This window comes from Pristis pectinata, chromosome 15, assembly GCF_009764475.1.
Source record: "Pristis pectinata isolate sPriPec2 chromosome 15, sPriPec2.1.pri, whole genome shotgun sequence".
Classification (NCBI taxonomy): domain Eukaryota; kingdom Metazoa; phylum Chordata; class Chondrichthyes; order Rhinopristiformes; family Pristidae; genus Pristis; species Pristis pectinata.
This window is the reverse complement of record NC_067419.1, coordinates 1,892,350-1,912,124: the sequence shown is the minus strand read 5'-3', so window position 1 is coordinate 1,912,124 and position 19,775 is coordinate 1,892,350. Positions and strand designations below refer to the sequence as shown.

The window sequence follows — 19,775 nt, the reverse complement described above, 5'->3', positions numbered from 1 at the left end:
GTACACCGCTTAACCTTTGTGTTACTTATCCTCCTTGCTCCGTCCTCTCCCATTTTTCCTTATAAATCCTTTAAAGGATTTGTGACCCTCGTCATTTATAAGATGCTGGGTGTAGATTTTCAATTCGCCTCTGGGGTGTAAGTTTAGAATCTGGCACTGTGAACTGGAAGCTTGATAATGAACCCACCCAATGTCCATTGCCATGGAGATAATGGGTAGCTCTTCTGCAATGCAGGTTGAAAATCTTGGGCTCTACCTTCACCGTTGTTTTTGATTGGGTGCTCCACGTCCTAATAAAGATCTGTCATAATTTTATGTTCTATGTTTACTGACTCGTTAAGCAATATAAATATGGCTTTCTCAAATTGCCACAAGGAAAACCTTCATAGTTTTGAACATTTTCAAATGTGCGGTATGGCTTCATGCCACACAGATGCAGGGGAATAGTGAGATATTCAATAAAAGTTCCATGTGCAGCTGAGCCAAACAGGCCTTAGGTTCCAGACATGGTGACTCATCTAACTCGAGCAGGCTGTATCCAGAGCAACATCCACTGAGGCTCCCTATTCACCACTGAAACCTATTTCTTTACTGACAGAACTGTCCCATCATAGCATCAACTCTGCCTTGAGCATTTCTTGACAACCATCTCTAATGAAATATCCCAACAGTTGTTTCAAATATTTTTTCATATCCCTGAGAATTATGATCTTCATAAGACCATAAGGAGTAGGAACAGGAGTACATTATTCAGCCTCTCAAGCCTGCCACACCATTATATAAACCAGCTTATCTGATGTTATGTGCCTGTGATGCTGCTGCAAGTAAGTTTTCATTGCACCCGTGCACACATGGACTTGTGCACGTGACAATAAGCTCAGCTTTGACTGATGTCAAACCAGGTCACATGACCCTCACACCATTCAGTAGGATCGTGGCTGATCTGAAGTTCTTTGTTCACTTTCCTCCCCTTTTCCTGGTAGGAATGAGTAAGTGCGTGAGGAACTGGAAAGCCATCTCACGGCCAAAATCGCTTTGTCCACAGCAATTTCCTTATTTGATGGACGCACGTGTAAGATCTATAACTTTAGTTGTCTATCAGAATTTTAATTCATTTGGATTTTTCCCGACTGATACTGTCCCCTCTCACAATCTCCCAAGTGGATTGAATCGTATTATTTCTATCCTTATCTTAAGACTGAATGGCTCATTTTTTCACAGTTATTCCATTTAGTCCTTTCATCATCGAAACCTTGGGAAGACGGCGCAGTTTGGCATTAATGATGGGAGCCTCTGGTATTTTCTTCCTCCTCCTCAACTTCTGCAGTAGCAGGTAGGATGGCTAATGGCTACTGTTTATGGAGAATGTTCTGCAACATCTCTTGGCGTAGAGGAGTAAGAGTTTATTCAATGTCCCTTAACAAACTGAATACAAGAAGGCTTTACAAAAATGACACAAGGTTTCATGGATCTTCTTGGCTCTTTTTCTCCCCTCTATCATTTTCTTAGTTCCAATATGCCCCTCCTCCATTGCCTTCACATACTCTGTTGTCTACCTACAACACCCATTTAAACCTTCCTTTGGCTGCATATATCTCTCAGCCTGAACCCCTTCCTTCAGCATATCTGTCCTATACCTTCACCGTACCCATCCTTTAGATAAGATAGATGAGGTATCTTTATAAGTCACATGTACATTGAAACACACAGTGAAATGCATCTTTTGCGTAGAGTGTTCTGGGAGGCAGCCCTCAAGTGTCGCCACGCTTCCGGCGCCAACATATCACGCCCGCAACTTCCTAACTTGTACGTCTTTGGAATGTGGGAGGAAACCCACGCTGACGCACGGGGAGAACGCACAAACTCCTGACAGACAGCGGCGGGAATTGAACCCGGGTCGCTGGCGTTGTAAAGCATTACGCTAACCGCTACACTACCGTGCCTGCCCTCACTCACAGTCCCCTTCACTAGCACACCTGTCCTTTGTCCATTAGCTCTTCCTTCTCTGTATCTGTGCTTTAACAGTGAATCTGTGCTTCACTGTTTCTAGCCTTCATCCAGAATTCCTCCCCTCGCCACATCTGTCTGTTATCTACCAACCATTCCTTCCTCACACCTGTCCATTATTACTCTTCACCCTAGCTGTCTATTATCCAGATTCCCCTCCTCCACACCTGCCCTTCACCACAATTCTGTCCATTTCTGTACCTTTGTTGTTCCTGGTACAACCTAATCTGAGAACTTAATCCAAGCAGTGCATTGTGCATACCCACCACAGATCAAATGTTCGGTAACTTTCATTTTTTTAAATCTTTGATTATAGCTATCACGGAGATTTTAAGGACAATCAGCGGATGGCAACATGTGAGATCATAATGTAGGCAGATTGATGGCCTCCCCTTTGATCGCAAACTTGGTAAAATGAGGTGGTTCAATTATGGCAATGTTTTTGAATGATGAAAGAGTCAGACTGCTGATCGGAACAGGCTGTTCTATGGCCTCTCAAGCATTAGTGGGCACTCTTGAGTAAAAATGCCAGTAATTCTGCAGCCCAAATGTTAGTTGAACAAGTGACACCAGTAGCTGCTCTTTAGCAGGAGCTTTTATTAAGGAATCAGGAGACAGGAGAGTAGAGTACACGATCCCAATGCTTAATCCCAGAAGCACATTAAATTCCCTGCTCATTCTGTTCCCATGATTCACGTTCTTGTCAGATTTTGCCTTCCATTTTAGTAGTTCTCTTCTTAATGCCAAACCACTTGCTCTAAAGGCCATCAGGAAAATAATTAACCATTCTCTGGGATAAACAAGGATGGGGTTGGTGGATGGGTGGGGGTGGTTGGTGGTACTCTTGGTTAATTAAACCATCACAGCTGTGAGAAGGAATGAGATATTAGAAAGAGCATCACATGTTTACATGGCTGAACTAGTGAACAAAATAGGGGTAATTCCACTGTTGGGACTGTACAATAGACTTGCAAACAGTTTGAGGGAGATAGAAAAGCAAATTTGTAAGCACATATCTAACAAGTGCAAAAGCACCGTGACAGTAATAGTGGGGATTTCCATTACCCTAGTGCTAATTGAGATTCAGTCAGTGTGAAAGGTATAAAGGCCATCGAACTCCTAAAATGGATTCAGCAGAAAATTTTGGAGCAAGCACAACACCACGGGAATTTGGGTGATGGGGTAGTTTCCGAGACTGAAGTATATCGGTAGGAGGGTAACCTTTGCAACAGTGATCATGATAATTAGACTCTGCAGGGGAATAAAAATGGAGAAAGATAAAAGAGGAATAAATTCTAACGGGGCAGGCTGATTGAGAAGTGGATCAGCAAAAGAGGACTGTAAAGAGCTTTCACATTTAGACAGTACTTTGATGTGTCTTTGAAGAGCCGTGACCAGCAGACCTGGACATCCAGAGCTGGAAGTTGGACGGGTTTGGCTAGGTTTTCCATCAGCGACAACGGGCCACATGGCTCCTGTGTTGTAAATTTTCTGTGATTTTAAAATTTCTTTAATTCTGCAATTGCAAGTATCTCATTTTAAGTGCTGTTGAAACTTTCAAGTGAGTGCACAAGTGGCCTGATAGGAAACAGCGTGACGCATTTGGTATCCCCCTCGCTGCTTGAGGTTGTGGGTTCAAGCACCGCTCCAGGTCCTGTCTGGGGCCAATATGTAGGAGGACTGCACTTCCCAAGGAGTGGCATTAATTAGGGGCAAGCATGTGCATTGCAGCCTAGAATTTGATCATACCTCTTGAGCATTCACAACACAGTTTCCATCTATTCTAAACCTTCAATTGATGGTATGTTTAAAAGAGTTTCCTGACCCAAAAATGCTAACTCCTGATTTTGTAGGTTATGCACTGAGAACATGAATAGAATAAATAAAAGCAGGATTAGGCTGTTTGCCCTCTCGTGCCTCCTACACCATCTACTAAGATCTTGTAACATAGCCCCATGTCCCTTGGTTCCCTGAATATCCAATATTCTGGGACACAAGCATGTAATTGAATGTGACATATTAAGCTGACAGACTGCTTGTCCTCTCAGTTGAATAAAAAAGATTCACTGCACTATTTAAAGTCAAGCAGACAAATTCTCTCCATTCCATCTTTTCTATTTATCCTTCAACCAACATTATTAAAAACTGCTCACCACATTGCTTCCTGTTGGGACGTGGCGTGAAAATTGGTTGTTGCCTTTCCTACGATGATGCCATTAGGTCAAAAGTATATAAAGGGTAGGGTATGGCTTTGATATTGCTGAGTCCAGGAATGAGACCATCTGAATGCAAATCTTTTTTTCACTCTTAGGGCATTGTTGACCACTTTGCTTTTTATTCTTCGAGCCCTTGTGTCTGCTAACTTCAGTATCATCTACATCTACACTGCAGAGGTAAGTGGCATCTACTGTTAATGGTAATGACACACCAGGCATTAGCTTTATCTCAGCCGAAGGAGGGAAGAATAACGTCTTCCTGCATGTCCTTTCTCATTATTTATTGCAAAAAATACACAGGCCTCAAAATTAATCCTATTGTTGTATTTTATCCCAATTGTTGGGCTTGCCTTCCAGTTTTTCAGGAAATTCCTGATGATGAAGTGACACCGGAGGGGCTATACCGGAAGAAGTGAGGGTCACAACCTTGGAGCAGGTTGAAAACAGAGTTCTATAATGAGGGATGGTGGCCCAGAGAGTGTGGCTCTGGCCTAGCTAGATGGAAACATTCACATCCTACCATGGCCCACTCTGAAACTGAATTTTCCGCCTTTGTTGACTGGGAGGCTGGAATCCAAAAATGTTCCTCGGCTACGGAACCCCTTGCTGAGTAGTCCATCCTACAAGGGACTTAGGTTCTACCATGAGGTTCAGGTTTAATGTCAGTCAACAATAAAATGTTCCTTGCTACATACAGGAGGTTCTGCTATAACACGATAGTTACGTTCCTAAGAAACCTTCTGTTATAGAAGGTTGTGTTTGGCAGAACAGGCTGCAGTTGCCTTCAAAGCACAGACTTAAACAGGTTTTCCCAATCGTGTTTGTGCTATAATCAATTGCGTAATGCAAACAGTGTTTCCTAATCCATCAATTGCATTATAACCAATTTGTGTTATAGAAACACGCGTTATAGCAGAATTACCTGTACATGAAAAACTTGCAAGTTCTTCTAGATATGGTAACCTGGGAGGACCATCATCTGTGTCACCCACTCTAACTGACTTACTTTGAGTTAAATCACTGCCATGTTTTTTATGGACTTATTTCTGAGAATAGAACCTAAGATAGTCATAGTTTGAGACTCCGACCACTCTGGGTACAATCAGAGCTCTTGTCTATTTACCACAATGCAGCAGCTTGAATTCCATTCTTCACTTCAAATGATTAATAACCCTTCCCACTAGCTTTCTGTGACATTTTTGCACTCACTCTGAGGTGTCCTATTTCTCCTTCAGCTCTGCTAAAAATGTGCCTTGCTGAAGCCCATGTTTCACTGGCCCTTCCCTGACTCTTGGGCTGTGAGAGATCTTGGCGGAGGTAATTTTAAGCAATTCCACTCAGGTGCTGGGTGCCAATCAAGTCTTGAGAATTACCGACCACTTCAGCACCGGGTGGATGGAAGCAGCTGAAATTAGCCCTCACGATTCTAGTTTCATTCATGTCTGAGTTTGTCCTGTTTGCAGAAGGAATTCTGCCTTTTTAAAATAAAGTTAATGATTGCTGTTCTACCTTGAGGTCATTGGGAAAATTCAGTGCAAATGCAAGTCATCACAGAGCAATGTTCAAAGGGAATGCAGGCTGGAGATATGGCCATAATCCCCATTGCAAAGCTTGTGGTCCCACTTCTGCTGGGATCATGGATTTGGTGAATTTGTCTTCAAATGTCAACACTGCAGCAAGTCATGAAAAACAAGATGTGGTTCAGCCTGATCAAGGTCAGCAGAACTTAAGCGCTATGTGTTCTGCAGTTATTTATTGTTCTATCCAGTGAATGCAATGAATCTCTCTCACTCTTTCTCTCTCTATCTCTTTCTGTATCTCCATCTCTCCGTGTTTCTTTCTATCTCTCTTTCTCTCTCCCTCTTGCTGTCTGACTGTCCTTCTATCTCACTTTTTGCTTCTCTATGTTCTTCTCTCTATCTCTCTGTATCTCCATGCTTCTCTCTCTCTGTATCTCCATCTATGTCTCTTTGCATCTCTATCTCTCTCTCTATGTCTATCCCTCTCCCTCTCTCTGTACCTCTTACACTCTATGTCTTTCTCTAACTTTATTTCTCTCTCTCTGACTCTACCTTTCTCTCTTGCTCTGTATCGCTCTCTACCTCTCTGTCTTTGTCTCTCTGTCTCTATACCTCTCTGTCTCTCTTTCTCTCAGACTATATTTAAGCACACTTGACCTTCGTCTAAATTGCAGAAGTCCACAAAGTGTAAGGGAGACTTTGGATTAATGATCTGAACCCGACCCTTGGGCAAAATTTAAACAGTTGCGTATTCATCTTAATTAAGTTCTGGCTGACTCTCCCTTTTGCTGTGGGTCTGACAAGAGATTGTAAGGTTGGGATGGGTACCACTCCACCTTGTTCTTGGTCGAGAATTTAATATAGATGAAACAGGAGGAAACCATGCGACTCTGTAAGGTGACTGTTCTCCTTTGTGTCAATTAAATGACAAGCAGCCCTTTGTGTTAAGGATATGTAGTAAGCCACTGTTTCATGCTGATGCAAGGATTGAATTAAAAATTGGGAGAACCTGGAGGGAGGCAGAGTGCTCATTTACTCCCGCCATAATGTCCTGATGCTACCACTCTCCTCACAGAATGATAAAGTGATCTGGCAAATAATTGGGACTCTAAAAGTCTGAACATTCAGTCCAGGTGAAGGGTCTCAACCCAAAACGTTGACTGCTCATTTCCCTCCAGGGATGCTGCCTGACCCGTTGAGTTCCTCCAGCGTTTTTGTGTGTTGCTCCGGATTCCAGCATCTGCAGTCTCTTGTGTCTCTAAAAGATCTGGTGATGTGTTCACGGCCGAGGTTGTCAAACTGGCCAGCTCATTAGATTTCTTTTTGTCCATGAATTTATTAATGTACCATGGATGCAGATGCAATAGCCTTGACTAGGATGAGATGCTGTGTGGTCACCACATGAGACACCACTTGTGGGCAGTGGACCCTGTGATGTAGAGACATGGCAACTTAATATCTGGGCTCAGTTCCACAACTTCTCCCAGAGTCCCGTCCGCTGGCCAGCTTAGGCTGAACAGCAGTTCAACAACAGCAACAGTGGTTGCACCTGGTGACTAGGCGCAAGGGGCACCTTGGTCCATGGGGTGAAGGTCCAACAAGAACGGACAGAAGTTTGGTGTCACTGTTGGGTGAAGCAGAGGGAGGATTGAGCCTTGAACTGATCTCTCCAATCATTAAAGTTTGGTCTCATCTGCATTAAACGTTTGAACATTGGCATATTGGGGTAAGCTCAGCGATGCCCAGCCGGGGGAGAGAATGGAGTTTCAAAACCTCATCTCTAACCTGCACTTCCTTCAAACATTCCTATGGGGCCTTACAGGGAGAACTATAGGAAGGATGTAATTTAGAGAAGATTCACCAGGATGTTTCCTGGGATGGAACATTTCATTTATGAGGAGAGATTGGATCGACTGGGTTTGTTTTACTTGGAGTGGAGGGAGCTGAGAGGTATACAAAATTACAAGGGCATAGATAGGGTAGATAGCAGGAAACATCTCCCCATTGCAGAGGTGTCTAAAAGTAGAGAGCATGGGATTAAGGTAAAGTGTAAGAGGGAATCTGAGTCAGAATTGTTTCACCCAGAGGATAGTTGGAATCCGATATGAAATCCCTGCAGGGTGGTGGAGGCAGGTACCCCCACCATGTGTAAGAATTATCTAGGCAAGCACCTTGAAGGTAATGGTAAGTGTTGGTGAATGGGAATAGTAAAAACAGGTAGTTGATGGTCTGCGTGGATGTGGTGGGCTGAAGTGCTTGTTTCTGTGCTGTATGACTCTATAACTCCTGATCCTTCCGGTTGACAGGGAGTTCTGATTAAAGTAGTTTGTTTAGAACTTTCTTTGGCCTTTTCTCCTCCCACTGTGGTTCAGCTAATGGGTTTCCCATAGTGCATGGCTGGCCCTGACCGGACGTTAAAGAATATGTCATTTGCCTATGAATTTTAAATTTAGAATGACCTTTGCAGTGAGAGTCTCTGTAGACTTGAAGGTCAGTGAAGATGAAATGGTACTGAGCAGGAACAGTGACCTCAGACCACAAGGTAGATGGTCTAATTTTAATCCCATGTGCACCATTCTTGCTGGGCCGCTTCTACTCTTGGAATCTTTTATTAAATGTCAAGGAACACTGGGATGACATAGAAGTCCATTATTTCAGGTGATATGTAGCAATGAAAAAAAATCCTCAGCTGTAGCCTTATTCAAAAATGGCTACCACAACAGTTTTTAAGAAATATTGACGGCATAGGAACTTCGATAAACATCAGACAAAGATCATATGAAATCTTACTGAGCTTGAACAATGACTTCTTTGTAATGATGGTGGGGTTATGGCTGTCATCTCCTCTCTTAAACTAGATGGAGTGCATAAATGTATTTTTTCTAAGAACACTCCAACAACTGTTGCTTCTTTCTGCATTCTAGGTCTATCCCACAATCATGCGATCCTTGGGACTAGGATCCTGCAGTTCAATGGCTCGGATTGGAGCAATGGTTGCACCCTTTATAGCACAGGTGAGCTGTGTGTTATTCTGTCTTAAGCTATTGGGAAGGCCCATGGTAAACCATTGGACCTTAACCTGTCTTGACTTTCCACGTTCATTCAATCAACTAATTATCCAATTTTGAGATGGGATCAAATTGGAATTCTACTTTGTTTGGAGTGTTTTAGTTTTAATTGAGACCAAAGGACGAGCAATGCAGGTGAGCTTCTGAGCAGCTTCTGAGTGTTTTAATTTTAGTTATTTATGTCGATCATGACTGCTAACCAGAAAAAGAAAGCTTTGTGCAGTGCCCTCCTCCTCCTCCTCCACCACCATCTTCTCAGCACGAGAAACTAAACTGAACTTTCTCCATAGGAAATAGTGCAAAGCTACTCCTGTTTAGTGAAGGTCATTTAGGAATGTAACTCTTTTGTTGACCGGGGGAGACCTGTGCTTAATTTTTTATAGGTATTTGAGGTAATTGAAAGGTTACAGTAGATACCATCATCATGAGAAATGGGCGCTAGTTCCGACAAGGGGTCTCGGGCTTGAGACATTAACTCGGCTTCTCTCTCCACAGCTGCTGCCTGACCTGCTGAGCATTTCCAGCATTTTTTGTTTTTATTTCGTATTTCCAGCTTTTTTGATTTTCAGCATTAATTTGACAGGTTTCAATATCTGGCTTTCTATTTCGTTCAAAAGCCATCACCCTTCATGTCTCCTTAATGCTGACATTCAGACATCATTGATTGGTGAGTGCAATCTCTCTAATTAGTATTGTTTTGCCCTTTCAGGTCCTACTAACCACAAGGCCTATTGCAGCCTTGTGCTCGTTCAGCGCTATGTGCATTATTTGTTCCATTTTGGCCTTCACCCTTCCAATTGAGACCAAAGGACGAGCAATGCAGGTGAGATTCTGAGCAGCTTCTTGATGTATCCAGAATGGTCATTGGTGGAGGTGGAGCCGGCAGAGTGACTAAACCTGGCGGACCTAATTGGCCAGAACTGAGGAACGCAATGATGAAGGAAAGCTGTAGGGTTAGAGGAATGTACAGAGTTGGAGGTGGCTGTTGGTAGAAGAACCTGAACACAAGATTTGGAATGCTTAAAGAGAGATATTTCATTGAAGGGTAGGTCAATGAGCATGGAAGCAATGAGTGAATTGAGCCCCGGATTCACAGAGAGATGCAGAACGGAAACAGGCCCTTCAGCCCATTAAGTCTGTACTGACCATTGACCACTCATTATCACACTAATTCTACCTCAATCTTACTTTTGTTTCTCCCCACAATCTCATCAACTCCCTCCGGATTCTACCACTCACCTACACACTTGAGGCAATTTGCAGTGGCCAATTGACCTTACAAGCTGCACATCTCTGGGACGTAGGAGGACACTGGAGCACCCAGAGAAAATTCACAGAGAGAACATGCAAACTCCACACAGGCAGCACCTCAGGTCAGGATCGAACCCAGGTCCCTGGCACTGTGAGGCAGTGGGTCTACTAGCTGTGCTGACCATTGGGACAAGTTAGGATTCCAGCAGCAGAGTTTTGGATGAGCGAAGTTTACAAGGGTGCAAGGCAGAAGCATTAAAATAGTTGTGATTGGAAGGAATAAAAACAGAGATGTGGATTGAACCATACACGAGGTAAGGCCGGAGTGGAGATAAGATGGAAATGTTGGTCGGCACAGACCTGTTGGGCCGAAGGGCCTATTTCTGTGCAGAGTGACTCTATGACTATAAGCCTTGAAAATTATGCTGACTGTACTTGGAGAGGGCCTCACCAAAGTATTTATATGCTTAGCAAGGTGCTAAGAAAAGATTTTGTATTTTTCCATTTAAGTTGGTGCCGTCATTAATGACCAGTGTCATTTATTTTACAGGAGATCAAGCCATCTCCTGGATAACTATGAATACAGTCCTGAACTCAGTGTGTGTTGGACCAGAAGAAGGATAACCTTTATCCTTGGCACTTTTTGCAATAGCTTCACTAGTAAAGGTTAAGTCGTTTGCTGGACTGTATGTACGGCGTGGCATTTTCTCATTACCGTTGCACCAGGGACCACATACACAACATTGACTCAAACTTCATCTCCTTGTCTCACATCCTTCAAATGTCCATCATCATAAGTGGTCTTTGACAGAGAAGGAGCATTGAGAAAGGCTGCGATCTGGAAGAACTGTGTTCTATTGTCTGCACTCAGGAATTAACCTTGCACCACAAAATATGGGATAAAATGAAAACAAAAAAAAACCTCAAAAACAAAATTATTTCTAATTCCTGGAAGTGACACCTTAGCATCAGTGGTGGGTGAGACCGTGTGAAACATTGAAGACAAACTAAACAAGGAAAGTTTTCCCTCCCAGCTCTCTTGTGCCTTCACTTTTGCACTCAGGTCTTGACTATGTACCATCTCCAACTGCCATCTCTATTACTCCTGAACTTTACATTCCTCTTAACCTGGAGAAAGCTGATCAAGCTTATCCTCTGAACATTGTCTTGTTGCATTTACACTTGCAATATCTGAGAATTGTTGTTAACTCTTAATTTATTCAACACACTACAGTTATATTTACCTAACACGTAATCACTAGTCTTCAATGTGGCCATTCCTCTGGTAATGAACTTGCCCATTTCTGTTCACCTTCATCTCTGCTCTTGAAGACTATGCCATGACCTTCACCCTTGCAAACATATTCCCTCCATTTTGTTGATAAGATCATACTCGTTCACTGTTGATCATTTTGTTCCTCGTAAGTTCTGGATACTTTGCACATGTTACTCTTCCTGCTTCATTGGCTGTGTTGAAGTCAAGAATTCATTATCTTTTTTTCCAAGACCTCAAGACTGTGAACCTCCTTGCTTCCCTGAGTATTCACTTCTTCCTACAACCCACTGGCTTATAAAACATGGAGTTTCTGTCCAAATTAATTCCATTCATCCTTCCTCTGCTGTTTTTGATTTTGGTGCTACTAGTATAAGAAGGCTGGGCTCTTTGTCATGAAATGTCTATAATGATTTTGTAAAGGAACCGTTCTCACTAAAACTGGTCCAATATTACTAAAGCAGTACATCATTGCTTATATCCTTATAAATGATACAACTCAAACTAACTGTGTTCTAGACAGTGATCTTACACATCACAGTGTTGCTGGTAATGTCTGAATTTGGTATTAGTATTGGTTTATTATTGTCACACGTACCGAGAAACAGTGAAAAACTTAGGTTTGTATGCCATCCATACAGATAATTTCTAAACATTTGTTGTAAAAAAGCAGCTTTGCAATTGGGCTGATTCAACGCCTGGGTTCTGTCTCTGAGAAATTCTTCAAATCTTGTTAGGAAATCTACCCACATTAGAATAAAGGAAATGGGAGCAGGAGCAGGCCACCAGCCCTTCTAGCCCGCTCACCCATCATCAAGATCATAGCTGACCTTCCATCTCAACTCTCTCTTCTCGCACTGGCCCCATATCCCTTGATTCCTTGGTATACAGATATCTACCAAAATCTGCTTTGAATGAATTCAGTGACTGAGCCTCCAGAACCCTTTAGGGTAGAGAATTCCAAACATTTACCACCCTTGTGTGAAGAAATTCCTCCTCATTTCAGTCCTAAATAGCCGACTCCTTATTCTAAGGCTGTAACCTGTTGTTCTGGACTCTTCAACCAGGGGAAACACGTCTCACCCTGTCAAGCCTGGTAAGAACTTTGTAAGTTCAAATGAGATCTCCTCTCTCTCCTAAACGCTAGAGAATGCTGACCTATTCCATTCAATCTCTCTACATAGGACAAACCTGCCATTTCTCAGTCAGTCAAATAAATTAACAGTAAAGTTAGAATGTGTGGGCCCACAATCTATGTAATGGGAGAGCCCTCGAGGGGAATTATCCTTTAAAATAGGAATGGCGACCTCTATCAACGAGTCTGCAGTGGACCCAGATAGGAGACGAGATAAACCCCATTGAATTTTAGAAACCATAGGTCCAGAGTCATTCCTTCCTCCCCAGGATGGTACATTCACCGCATGATAATATAATTATGCAGTTGTCTACAAGAAACTGCAAGTACAAGTCTGTGTTTACTTTCACTTGGGAATGTTTTGTCATTTTCACCATTTTGTAGGCACATTTGTATTGATTGTCTTATAATAAACGTTGGATTACAATAAACTTTTAATAATTGAATATAAATGTTGGAAAGTTAAATTCCTATTTTCTGATATGAAACTTAAATGCATTAGGAATAGTTTTTAGCTATGCTAGATTTTGCTTGCCAACTTGCAGCTGAATTTATTGCAAATTAATTTTGAGGTAGAACTGTGCGTCTTTTTCCTAGCTTCAAACCCATCACTTGGCTTTTTCTGTTTGTAAGTTTCCACCTGCTACATTTATTTCCCAATACTTTCAATTTGCAATCACATGATGCATTTTCTCCTTCAAACCTCCATGCTGTTGCTACATAACTAGTCCCATTCCCCTGAAAATATTTCTTTTCCTGATACTTATTCATTTCTAGAGTCATGAAGCCATCGAGTCATACATCAGAGAAAGAAACCCTTCGGTCCACCATGTCCGTGCTGAACATCAGGCACCATACCAGCATACTAATCCCATTTACCAGCATTTATCCATAATCTTCTAAATTTTGGCAATTCAAATGCTAATGTAGATACTTGTATTCTGTTGTGGAAGTTTCCGCCTCCACTAATCCCTCATGTTGGTACATTCCAGATACCAACCACCCTCTGGGTGAAAAATATTCCTTCCTAGATCCCCTATAAACCTCCCACCCTTAACCTTAGCCTAGCCCTCTGGTCTTTGACTCCTCTGCTATGGGAAGAAGTTTCTCATTCTCTACTTCAACTACACCCCTCATAATTTTGGATACCTCAGTCAGCTACTCCCTCAGCCTCCTCTCCTCCAAGAAAACCAAACCCAGCCCATCCATCCTCTCCTCATGAATGAATCTCCTCTGCATCCTCTCCAATGCAATCGCATCCTTCTTATAGCAAGACGACCCAAATGGTACATGGTACTCCAGCTAGTGAATTCAACTACCCTTTAAACAGTGCATTCCAGATAGCAATAAGCTACTGCATTGAAAAATCCTTCTCATCCCATTCTAGTTCTGTCATAAATTATCACTCACCCTCCTGTCAGTGGAATAGACTGAAAAACAATCAATGCTTCACTATGAGATCATTCCATTCCTGCTAAATCTAATAACTATACTTATTACATTTGATAATTACAAAGAGGCAGAGAAGTAACAGGACCTAATGCCACAATTGCTCAGGAAACAAAAAGTAGTCAGATATCAGGATTATATTTTTCTTCTTCCGAAGGTAATTCTTACAAAACAAAAATTGTTAAGTTTTGGAGGAACATACCTTTTGTGAGTTTACTAATTTTACGGTATTTGCTGACAATTATTTGCTGGTCCACAGAGTCCGGGATCGAGAGTTTCCGGTGAGGGGATGCTAAAGGCAATGAGGTAATGTTGATTGGATCATTTAAACTGAAGTGTCGATCAGGAACCTGAATGTGGAAATCAAAAAACTGCCGATGCTAGAAATCTGAAATAAAAACAAAAAATGCTGGAACCACTCAGCAGTTCAAGAAGTGTCTGTGGAGAAACACTCATTGTTGCAGGTTTGGGAGTCTTCATCAGTACTGGGAAAGAGAGAAATATATCTTGTTTCTCACTTCCGCAGTACTGATAAAGAATCCTAACCTGAAATGTTAACTGTTTCTCTTTCCATAGATGCTGCCTGACCTGTTGAGTGTTTCCACCATTTTCTGTTATTATGCCTGAATGTGGAATGGTGAACTGAACAACATCGGTAAATTTATGTCAAGGAGAACTTTGATCTAAATCATGGAAAAGTCAAGCTCTCCTGTGGCAGTCAGCAAGTGAAGGGTAATTTGCAGATTACATAAAAGTCAGAGTTCTGATGAAAGGTCACTGATCTGAAACATTAACTCTTTCTCTTTCCTTGGAAACCTCCTGATTTGCTGAGTATTTCCAGTGTCTTATCTGATGTCCAACATCCACTTTTTACTGTTTTTATATGACCTATGTTGTGTGTCTCATTTCGTCAATGACACTCCATTAGGAAGAATAGTAGTGGTGGAGCTGTGATCATTTGGACAACAAAGGGAGCAGAAGAATTTTTGAATATGGAGGTGAGTGTGGGGGAGTGTGAGGTCATCCATCTTGGACTCAAGGAGCTGTAAATGCTGAGAAACCAGGAACTGTGAAGGAGCAAAGATATTTGGGATTCAAAAATGAAAACAACCAAAATCTGAACGGTTCTAATACCAATCAAAAAGGTCAGTAAAATATTGGCCTTTAGTGGGGGGGGTCTGAAAACAATTTAAGCTTCAGTTTCACAGTGCTTTGGTCAGATTCCATTTTCAGAATTGCTATAAGTCTCAGATGCCGGATTGCAGGCAGAATATATTGGCCTTGGAGTATGTACAAAGCAGTATTACCAGATCCATAGCATGCTTCGAATCTAACTGTGCTACTTGAATCATTGAAAAGCCTCGAGGACCTGATTGATCAGTCTTTTCCTCTGATCTATATTTGCTTTTCTCTAAAAACCTTTTTTGTTAATTTCCTTGCTTGCTCCCTCTCTGAGCAGGTTGAGTACCACAGTTGCTTGTCAGTATTGCGCCCAAGCAACAATTATTTCATATTGTTCTAGACACTAAATATTGACAGGGCAGCACAGTGGCGCAGATGGCAGAGCTGCTGCCTCACAGCGCCAGAGACCCAGGTTCAATCCTGACCTTGGGTGCTGTCTGTGTGGAGTTTGCATGTTCTCCCTGTGATCAAGTGGGTTTCCTCCATGTGCTCTACTTTCCTCCCTCACCCCAAAGGCATGCAGGCTATTACTGTCAATTGCCCTTTGTCAATGTGTGAGTGGTAGAATCTGGAGGTGGGACTGTGGGGACAGGGGGAAAGGATGAGAATGTGGGGAGAATAAAAAATTAGATTAATGTAGGATTAATGTAAATGGGTGGTTGATGGTCGACGCATTGAGAGTTAAGCCGAGAAACAGGCCCTTCAACCCAATGTTGGCTGTATCTCTCAATGACTCTCCATTACAGGCTAAGCACAAACACCCTGTGATCTAACCACTGGGACCATGGCTGAGTCTCTTGCCCCTAACAGGACATCCCTATCAGCAACTTGTTTGGGATAGGTGTCTCACAAAATAACATCCCTATGTTAATCAGTCACCAGCACACAGTCCAGACAGAAATCCAAATAGTATCCAGAAAGAAATGTGAAACTGGCAAGTTTATTAGTCTCTTCATTATGACAATAGAGTCAGGTAATATTATGTCCAGATCTTACTAGTAATATGTAAGTGTTACAATTTATTTTATCCAAATAGATTTAGTAGTCACACTGTATGAGCTCTATCTGGATAATGCACATTGGAAAAGAGAAGGAATCTTCTGTTTGCAAAGGAGATAATGTCCACGTGGAGGTGCACTGACCTTGTGCAGATTGAAGAAAGAGATAAAACACGATCACCTTGGTCCTGAGAGATCCTCGTTCATGCGAGGGTCTGCAAAGCCTAGGAATTGTGTCAATGTCACAAGCACACTCCTTCGCAAGGCACGTCGGAATTCTGAGTGACCCTGACAACTTTCCCAAATGTTTATCACCAGTTCCATTTTCCTGTCAGGATATCTTGGTCAATTACTGTCTTGGGCACACACGTAAGCCTTATAATTGTCTCACGAACTTTGAAAGTGAATGAACTGAAAAATTATGGGATGCAATCATTGCCCAGGGAGAGTGGTAGTTTAGTTCGCAGAAGTAATTGCAGAATAACTCCAAAGACAACTCACTGATTTTATCTATATGGTAATGATTTATACCTTGAACACTGAGCAATGAGACATCCTGGTGCTTTCTGGCTGATTTACAGTAGTTTAAATATCATCCATGGTGCAACTTTCATGATTATTATTAATTATTAACATTAATGTTCTTCTGCCTGGCCTAACTAAGTTCCAGAACACTGAATCAGAACACTGTTATTCAAACCTCGCTGCTTGTGTTGAATTTATTGTTCAGGCTGTGGGTACATCAAGGCAGTAGAAATAAAACTTACATGGTGGCAGTGTGACACAGGAGTGCTGCCACTGCACAGCTCGAGTAACCCAGGTTCAATTCTGACCTCGGGCCAGTCTATGTGAAGTTTGCAAGTTCTTCTTGTGACCACGTGTTTCCTCTCACATCCCAATAACATGCTGATCAGTAGGTTAACTGGCTACTGTATATTACTCCCTAATGTAGATGGGGGTCAGGAGAATCAGGAGGGAGTTGAGAGAGAATAGCTTATTGGGAAATAGTTGCGGGAGCAGGACTGAGAATAGCACAGATTCAGTGGGCAGATTGGCCTCCATAAGAACATTTGAGAAATAAATGTGAACTGCACTGCGATGTCAATTTTGCTCTCAGGTACCCAGCAGTTTGTCAACCTGCCTTGATTTTACAGAATGAAGGATTTATTTCCTAAGTGCCGTTATGAAAAACCTGGGAGAAAAGATATCATGGTGTTAAGAGAATATTATGCATTTCACTCTTACATTTTACTCTGAAGACTTTCATTTCCCGGTTATAAAACTATTGGAGTTGGGAAGGCTATTGGTCAAGAACGAATAGAGAGTCTGTTGGCTTCCAGGATGGAAAAGCAGAATGGTCTGAGGATGGGTGTGTGGAGGAAAAAATGCCAGCAGTGTGGGTGTTGAGCCTGTTGAGGCGGGAGCTGATGAAGTATTTGCCCAACAAGAGTTGGGAGACCCTATTAGCCAATTGAAAATCTACCTCACTGTCTCTTGCTGTGTGTACAGTCCCATGAGCAATTATCAATATCAGGCTGAAGCATTTTTATTTCCTTATGCCTCCGTTAAGTTCCTTGCAAATACTACATTTATGTCACCATAAGCTCTGGTTCAAATGGCCGATTTTCTGGGAGAATGAAGGTCGGCATTTTCTCCTCATGAGCATCCATGTCCCAAAGATGTGCTGGTAAGTTAATTGGCTCTTGTAAGTCACCCCTCAACATAGATAAACGCCAAAAAAAAGTGACAGAGTAGTTGATGGGTATGTGAGGGACAAAAAGTTGCAGGAGCGCAGGAAAATAAGAAGAGGAGGAAAGGGATTACTCTGCTAGGAGCTGGGATAAACTCATTGGGCTAAATGGCTTCCGTCTGTGTCATAATAGGTAAGTTTAGTTATCAGGGAATTGGAAACACTATGACAATGGTTCTACATCAATGGTGCTGAGGTCAAGAGGGTTGAGAGCTTCAAGTGTCTTGGGGTGAACATCACCAATAGCCTGTCCTGGTCCAACCACATAGACGCCACGGCCAAGAAAGCTCACCAGCGCCTCTACTTCCTCAGGAGGCTAAAGAAATTTGGCATGTCCCCTTTGACGCTCACTAACTTTTATCGATGCACCATAGAAAGCATCCTATATGGATGCATCATGGCTTGGTATGTCAACTGCTCTGCTCAGGACTGCAAGAAACTGCAGAGAGTTGTGGACACAGCCCAGCACATCACAGAAACCAGCCTCCCCTCCATGGACTCTTGTCTACACCTCGCTGCCTTGGTGAATCAGCCAACATAGTCAAAGACCCCGCCCACCTGGGTCATTCTCTCTTCTCCCCTCTCCCATCAGACAGAAGATACAGGACCCTGAGAGCACATACCACCAGGCTCAAGGACAGCTTCTACCCCACTGTGATAAACTATTGAATGGACTCTTGACCTCACAATCTACCTTGTTGTGGCCTTGCACCTTATTGTCTACCTGCAATGCATTTCCCCGTAGCTGTGACTCTTTACTTTGTTATTGTTTTTTAACCTGTACTATCTCAATGCACTCTGTACCAACTCAATGTAACTGCACTGTGTAATGAATTGACCTGTACGATCGGTATGCAAGACAAGTTTTTCACTGTACCTCGGTACAAGTGACAATAATAAACCAATACCAATACCAAATTGCAGGCAGGTGCCATCTTGTCCCAGGTGAGAATCTGGGTTGATTTTCTCCTTACATGCTCGGTTGCGACATCCAGAACAGCATTCCGGTTGGGATTAATTCATCATTGAAAGACCTAGGATGGAACCGGTAATATTCAATGTTCAATGAAACATTGCATTCATCAACTGAGCTAGTTGGATGCATTATTGCCTCAGTAATTGACAGGCTTGTTCCTAATATAACAACTTCCTCCAGTTGCTCTCCAGTCAATGGTTATTGATTCTTTACAATTGGAAGACTTAGATCATCACCCAGTTCTATGTCAGTATCCATTGAATTTGTGATGTCAACAACAAGAGTTTAATCATTGAATTTTGAACTGAGTCAAATACACTTTGCAGTCAACACCCTACACACTGGGTAGTGCAAAGAACTATCCTTGGACAGCTCTTCACAATGCAATGGTCATAGAAATGAGGAAATACAGAAAAGTCTCTAGTTTTTGAATAATGAAGGAAGATGATTAAAATGTGTAGTTAATGTTTACAATAGAAAATGAAAAAGATGGAACACCAGTGCTCAATAAAGAAAGGTCCATTATCTCCATGACAATCATTTTACCCATATACATCAGGTTCAATCCATATAGGACTGCTGACAGGGATCTACTCCTAGGAGGAGTAATGTGCGGAGTTTGGGTTCTGTGTTGGAAAAAGAGCCCCGAACCCATTTAGAGATGGTCAATTTCTACAGCTGGGGTATCTGCTGGAGGAGACAGGAAGGCTGAAGGATGTTCCTGTGATATGAGGTGCTCTCCTTTCTGTTGTCTGTTCTCCTTTGCCTCCTCTTTCTCCTCTTTTCTCCTGAAGGCGTTGCTTACCTGCTGTAGTAACAAATACCACTAGCGTACATCACCCTTGCTGGCAGTCTGTCAGTCTGGCTCACCCTCCAGTCTGATGAATGAGCCAGAGAAATAAAAGACTGCAGATGCTGGAATCTAGGCAGAAAAAGGGTGATGATGGCTC

General features: G+C 42.3%; 1 protein-coding gene across 2 annotated transcripts in view; it reads left to right on the top strand.

Annotated features, from left to right (window-relative positions):
• The window catches only part of svopl (SVOP-like), a 97,862-nt gene extending 84,954 nt beyond the window's left edge, over positions 1-12,908 (top strand). Inside the window, exons 11-15 of one of the 2 annotated variants that reach the window (XM_052030521.1) lie at positions 1,222-1,333; positions 4,319-4,400; positions 8,668-8,757; positions 9,521-9,634; positions 10,613-12,908. In XM_052030521.1, the coding sequence (XP_051886481.1) occupies positions 1,222-1,333; positions 4,319-4,400; positions 8,668-8,757; positions 9,521-9,634; positions 10,613-10,636 (422 nt within the window). In that variant the 3' untranslated portion in view covers positions 10,637-12,908. The remainder of the gene's footprint in view (positions 1-1,221; positions 1,334-4,318; positions 4,401-8,667; positions 8,758-9,520; positions 9,635-10,612) is intronic. The other variant, XM_052030520.1, reaches the window with a different exon arrangement.
• Positions 12,909-19,775: the final 6,867 nt, after the last annotated feature.